Here is a 7,224-nt window from a genome sequence, read left to right as displayed (position 1 = left end):
TTCAATGGGGGAGAGGGGCATGTAAGATCTGAGAATCCTTTAGCTTTGAACTTTTTCTTCATTTTTTTTTAAATATGCAAACGCAGGTGTTTAAGTTTCACTCATACAAACAACAGATGCAGTGCAAGGTTGTCTCAACTTAATATAAACTTATTTTGACTTGTACTTGTGTTGTTTGTCTATTAACTTGTGTAATATTGCGCATCCTCCTCTGATGTGTCTGTAAAACAAACATTTTGTCCCGAATTTTTGTGCTGAATTCTGACCCTTTGTCCTGAATTTTCACACTCACTGCCCTGAATTTGCACCGATGCCAGTTGGTCACCCTACTGCCCTCTGAAATTCAATGCGGTTTGCGTGACAATCTCGGGTGCTTTCGGGGATGGGAAGAAAACTCTGAAATGCGTTAGTTTAGCCCGAGATGCGTGGCATTTGGCAGGGCAGTGTTGACAGTATATTTATTAGAAATCAACTAAAATGTATTACTATCATCTAATGGTATAATTGGAGAAAATATTTTAAAAGCAGTTATCTGTAGGTGAGATGCCTTAGTATAAAATAGTTACAGGATTTGTTGTTCCTATTAGGCATCCCTTTAACTCTGTCCAAACATTGATCTACCCTCCTTTGCCCCATCACACATCAAGATCACAGTTCCTAATCAATTTGTGTATACTTTGAGCACTTCGTTCAAACAAAATCAAAATAGTATAAGGTCTATTAAACTTCGGAACATCGAGCGATTTATTTGGCACATTTAACATGCTTTCTCTGGTGTGCCATTTATCGTGTCTATTATCTCCACCTAACATGGCCGCTACGTGCGTCCCGTTTAATAATGTTTTGCAGTCTAGACGAACATATATTGAATTGTCCCTTTCTTCTGTCGACGTTGCTTTCTTGTCATTGACGTGACCGTGTTAAATCCTTCTGTCGTGAAGTGCCGTAAAGTGCTCTCTACGCACGCATGCGTAGCAGGCCCCGTGGAAACGAAGCAGCGAGGTCATAGCGAGAGCCGGAGGGAATCCGACGGTGGCTGAAACACTCGGCAGCATGGACACCGGCGGGCCCGGCTCCTCCGGAGGCCGCGGCGGCCTGGGCGGCTTCTTCGGAGGGGCGGGACCCGGGTATTCTCACGCGGATCTGGCGGGAGTGCCGTGTGAGTGAAGGGCTAGCTGGGTGGTAGGGCTCAAGGTGAGGTAACACGAGGCTGGGGTAATGGCTCCTGGCGATAAGCCAGTCTTGAGGCGTAGTCAGGGTCTCGATAAGGGACGGCGTGATGATAATGGGGGTTCCTTCCACACGACCCCGTTAGGGTTATTCGTCAAAATGTAAACGCTACAATAATCTGTGGGTGGTTTCAGTACCCTGGTTGAGATAATCTACGAAGCCGCATAAAGATGGGATGCGAGGAGTACCAGGGTGCCCAGGAGAAAACACGATTTACTCGGAGGTTTTTCCGAGCACCCTACATTTCAATCCTAACCACTTCACTTATAATTGGGATGCACGCCTTTGCAAGTATGGCGACATTGCTCCACCAAGCCGTTAGTTAGAAGCAGTTTTTGCGGGTGGAATTTTTGAATTGTAGTCGCAGTTTTATGGCTTTATTTTGTACTGCCCTCTTCTATGTCTTAAAATGTATTGATTGGACTGGATAGCAGTCTGCCAGGTCACAGGTGTGATTACCCTGTGTTTCAATTAATCTACCATCTCCCGCAGTTAGTATAGACTGCTCGCTTTTCCAACCCAGAGTGCAATTGGACAACTTAATTCTCAAATTGGGCCAATGTCGATTTGTAGGTTCTGACTTATGAACGCACTTCCCCGCAGGGGACAGGGTCCTTTACCAACTATTGCCCCACAGCACAGGAAAAAGTCTTCACTGTATTTAATTCCACTTTCGTTAACAATGTCAGTCGCACCTAAGTCTTCACAATCTAATTTTGACGTATTGCCCCTATAATGCTCGATATAAAGTGGTGTGTTATCTCCTCAATGTTAATCGTATTATTCAGCAGCTTGTTCTCTAGCGAACCCACGTTAAATGTTGGGCAGAGGATGTAGCCTTACGGCTAGAGCGGTCGACCTTGAAGCTGGGGAATGGGGTTTGAATCTCTGCAACGATGCTCAACTTCCTGTGACTCTGGGCAAATCACTTCATCTTTCTGTGCCTAACAAAAAATGAACGTGTCCTTCTGTAACAAAACTGGTGCTCATGTAAAAAGTGCTCTGATACCCGATTCGGGTCTAGTTTGTGCTATATAAAATTTTTTTTTTTTAAAACCACACCTATGGATACAATCGGTGATCCAAATTAAAATGGAGACAATACCTTGAATTTAGTTAGGGAATATTCAGTTGACGTGCAGTAATGAATGTTATTGCGTAGAAAGTTCATTACACAGCAAGTAGTGAAGGTGCTGCACCATTCGAATTAACAGATGTTAGGTGAGCGCCTCAATACATTTGAAATATCAGTCCATAAATTCTTTCAAGGTCATGGGGCAGTTGTTGGTATTGGGACCATGAATGGCATCATTTATGGGGCTTGGATTGTAATTGCATTTGTATAGCGCTTGCTCCCCTTGACGAGGCGTGAGTAGCACGCTACTCCGGGACCAATAAGTGGTGGATAGGTTAGTCAGTTATTTGGATTCGGAAGGATAGCAGAAGGATAAATAAATATCCTTTACCAATAGTATGTTGTGCACTGTAGGACAAAATTGGTTGGCATGTTTAGCGGTTTCAGTCTTAAGGGAAAATAAAACTTTGAGGTCACATTTGATCTGATACGAATGTCCTCGTTCGCTAAGACCTGCCAAAGTCTCCTAATTCAGATCCACCAGGACCATTTTTCAATTTCGGATTCTCACAGTTTATAGCCAGATAGGTTTTCGTCCTGATGAGACCCTTGCGTTTTTTTCCTGGTTTAGCAGAACATTTGAAAGTAGTGTATATCCAGGTTCCCCTTTGCTTTCTGCCTTGCCCTGTACCATATATACCTTTATCCAGCAGAAGTCAGTAGGTGTCATAAAAAAACAAGCATTGGAAATGCAATAGGTCTCGCATTAAAAAAGTTGGAGCTATTGGTTTTGTAAATGACAATTTTTAGGTCGAAGCACGACCTCTGCTTCAATGCAAAGCATTGATAGCAGTGTCTGCTTCGACAACTATTGTGATCCGTTATTGGGAATGTGGACAGGAAAGGGTGCACGAGCGCAGAGTAGCTCAGTTTTCACCTCGTGAGCGCGCACAGTGCCGTGCCCCTCTCCTGTCCACATTCCCTTGCGCAAACACTACACTCACGCATGCGCACATACACAGGCACACACACTGCATACACACACTGCATACACACACTGCATACACACACGCAAACACACAGGCAAGCCCACGCGCGCACACACAGACACACTCGAACACACGCGCGACCCCCACCACTTACAGGGCTCTTTCGGCGTGTTCAGTGTGTCCTCTACGGCAGCGCTGGTACCAGGGGGCAGGACTTCACTTCCGGGGCTCCCTCCAGCACCTGGGAGCCCCGGGATGCGGAGAGGCCATCAGTCGGCCGGCTCCACTTCTTCCTCGGCGGCTGTGGCGGTGGGCGGGACTTCCTGCCGGATTGCAGGCCCCGCCCCCGTCTCAGGCAAAAGTGCCTGACTTCCGTTTTTTTTTTTTATTGGCTATGAGTGTTCAAACTGAAACGGACATGAGACTCATCTAACCTTAAGTAAGCACGTACAATATTGTATGAAATCGGTGTGTGGAGCTGAGAGCAGCAGAGAAGGCCGGGCCCTGCCTGCGAGGAGCGTGTGAGCCAGTGGACGTAAAACAGACATGTCAGGCTGCGAGGTGATTAACGTCGCTTTGGCGAAAATGCAAGGTGAGGCTGCGCAAGAGCGAGGACACGGGCGGGCTGCAGGCGCAGTTGTTTTGGCCAGTGCTTATTTATGGAAGGGTTGCTATACTATGCTGCTCAGCGCTGGGTTGGGGGCTGTATGACTCGGCCTCATGTCGAGCAGTGGTGTGTGTTTGTTTTTTGACCTGGGCGCTTGATTTGGAAATGCTGTTGTTTTGGCCATAGCTGCCAAAAGGGATAAGGAACTCGTCAGAACGTCCTTTTGATCGTCAACTTCAGTTTTGCCACATTTTTCCTGTTGAAATTTTTTTGGCGACTGTTTAGGGGCCATGTATTTTTCGCCTAGTATGCTAGGTCTTGTTATGGAAGTGGCGGCAGCACGGCCTCTCGTGGCAGCGACCATTTCTCAGCTCACGGCTAAAATTGTGGCTTGGGATCCGTGCCTGACCCGTTTTCGGCCACTAGCCTGCCTGGTCCCTCTCACGTCCCTCTCACGTCCATCCACTCACAAGCACACCTGTCAACTACAGTAAGACGAGTCAGAGACAGATACTGTCTCTGTTCCTCAGAGGTACACGTCGCGTGCACGCCACAGCTAATGAGCACGTCGGAATTTCGCACAGCACATTAAGATTGGTTGAGGTGCCGACAATGCTCCAATCCTAGGTCATCGTCTACATTTCAAGTCCCTCCCACTCCCTGAATATTTTCAGCCATGGGATTGGCCATGACACGAACGGGAAGTACTGAACAAATCAATTATTATTGAAAAGATCAATAACGGACAACGGGAATTTACGGACGGCTTGAGTGTAAGTAGCGGGTAGGTTTACCTTTAGTAGCATTGTACAGGGCACGCGTTACAGGACCAACATCCAAGTAATGGGATAAGGGTGCGCAGGACACGGGGGGTGGTGGAAGCATCATCCACGAGTCGTGCTCATTGCCGGGTGTTGGATGGGCAGCATCCAAGGAGTCAGACCAGCAATATCAGGAGCAAGCTGTGTGTAGATGCTCGTAGGGTGCTGCTTTCCTTAGTTCCGAGGCTGCGTGTTAGGGGTAGCATTATCTGTTTCAGCGAGAGCTACAGCAGTCCGGCTCGATAGCGCCTCCTCAACAGAACCTCTAGCCCCGGTCCGAGACGCGGTACTCGGTAGGTAGTGTGGTAGCAGCGTCTAAGTGGTTGCTGCTGGACGCGGTGCTCTGCGAGGGCCGGGGCTTTGAGCGCCTAGGCATTTTTTTTTACTTCTATTATTTTTAAGTTCCTTAAAGACTTGGAGCACTGTGTGCCAGTGGTAAGAGCCTCCCATCTAAATTCGGGTACCGCTTATGTGCGCACATTAACTCCTTTCAATGGCAGCAGCGCTCTGAGCCTCACCCCCCTCCCAAAACTTATACCCCAGAGAATCTGGCGCAAATTCGAGTCTGCATTTAATTACTTAAAAGAATACATACAGCTTGTTACCTCATATTACATGGTGTAACCAGGCGATGACTGGGCTTCAGTCTGTCTCACAACGGCGGCCGACACCTCGAGTGCGCTAACTGCGATTGTGAAAACTTATTCTGCAAGTTGCTAAATGAACTAATTCTGACACTCAAACTCCCCATAAGTGGTCAGTCTTGCTCTCTATTTGCTTGGTGGCATGTGTGACTGGTATACGAGTTATTTGTAGGTTTGCTTTTAGATCTTGTGGGCCTGATGAACAAAGGTTACATTCATAAACAAACATTTCCAATGCAATAGGTCTCGCATTTGCGAGAGTTTAAGCTATTAGCATTGCAAATGACAATGCCTTTTATTTGTTTTACAAACAAAAACATAAATAAAAGACATTGTCATTTACAATGCCAAAAGCTCAAACTTACGTAAATGCGAGACCTATTGCATTGCAAATGCTTGTTTTAATGTGTTGGTCTTGAAAATAGCCAAAATAATAGCTTTGTCATTTACAATGCCAATACTTTAAACTTTTTCAAATGTGACACCTATAGCATTTGTAATGCAACATGTGTTGTATGTACGTGACTTAGATGTATTCATCTAACAAAAGAACGAGTCTGTTTAAATTCAGCTACGTACTTGCTATAACGAGTAAAAGTATGGGTGTTGCATCTTACACCGTGCTGTGGTTCAAACACATGGGCTGGGTGCAGGGATCGGCCGCACACTTCCGTTTCCATTCGTCTTGAGAACTTGATGCTTGCATGCAGTTTCAGCGCCCATGTTTTAACTCTAGCAGCATTAGCGCGCTAGTGATTGCACCCAAACAAAACACCCCCAATCCCATAACCTCCGAGGCGCTCTCTAAGTCCAAAGCGACTGACTGTAGTTTGTAATACGCACTTAACACTACTGGGCAAATAACGCAATGCTAAACGAGTGTGCAACAATAAACTCATGGAAACAGTTGTATTAAAACTTGTAAGGTACAAAAATAATTTTATTAAAACAAACTGAAAAACGATTGTTAGTTGCAGTTTAGTTAAGAACATCCCACATCCGTGTGTTGACATTTGACAACCAGTGTTTAATAGAGGGACTTTAACTCGGGGGGGAGGAACAGTCTGTTCTCGCATATTTTTCCACAAAACACAAACGGTTGCTGCAAACATTTTAGATGTTCGGTGCACAGTGATTACAGACAACAGGGAGTGACTGGACAAGATTACAAATGAGCGCCCCAGCGATTCCCTAACTATTATACTGCAAGTTATATATTGCATTGGAATAGTAATATGCATGGCTCTTAGGAACCAGCTCCGCAAAATGTCCATGGGTTAATGCAATACATCTAGTTATACTGGCATGTAACAGGCTGAGTCTGCAGCGTACTTTCATCGTAAAGTGCTGGCACTAGGAGACACCAGTGGACGGGGCGGGGGAGAAGGAGAGTGAGCAGCCTTTGATGAGCGAGTGGGGAAGGGGGGAGGAGAAACGAGAGACACGGCCTGGCGGCTGTGAAAATAAAAGCTCTTGGCATTGCTGTGGGGAGGGGGAGGAGAAATGCGACACTGCCAAAAGCCTTTGATGCAGCAGGGGTCGATGAAGCTGCTGGTGGCAGATGGCTGGCTTTCATGTGCACGCGCATTTTAGGTCCAGGCGCTTGCGCATTGAGCTTGCTTTTCACGGGCACTCCATGAAATCGCCAGTTTGGTTAAGCTCTGGATAAGCCCCTATATTCTCGCAAGCTCAATGCGCAAGCGCATTGACAGGCCAGACCTAAAAACCGGGGTCCACAGCAAGTTGGGCCTTTAACTGGAGACGCTACTGCCTCTACTCTGTTGGGTACATTTTAGCCTTTGAACTTGAGCATTTGACATCAAACCTGGCCTTGCCAGCAGCATACTGGTTTGAAACA

General features: G+C 46.4%; 1 protein-coding gene across 1 annotated transcript in view; it reads left to right on the top strand.

The window, feature by feature from the left end:
• The first annotated feature begins 933 nt into the window (after positions 1–933).
• LOC144754969 (mitochondrial import inner membrane translocase subunit Tim23) overlaps positions 934–7,224 on the top strand; it is a 109,069-nt gene continuing 102,778 nt past the window's right edge. Inside the window, exon 1 of the mRNA XM_078643349.1 lies at positions 934–1,159. Coding sequence (XP_078499475.1) covers positions 1,054–1,159 — 106 coding nt within the window. The 5' untranslated portion in view covers positions 934–1,053. The remainder of the gene's footprint in view (positions 1,160–7,224) is intronic.

This window comes from Lissotriton helveticus, chromosome 5_1 (genome assembly GCF_964261635.1).
Source record: "Lissotriton helveticus chromosome 5_1, aLisHel1.1, whole genome shotgun sequence".
Lineage (NCBI taxonomy): Eukaryota > Metazoa > Chordata > Amphibia > Caudata > Salamandridae > Lissotriton > Lissotriton helveticus.
This window is presented reverse-complemented; position numbering and strand designations above follow the sequence as displayed.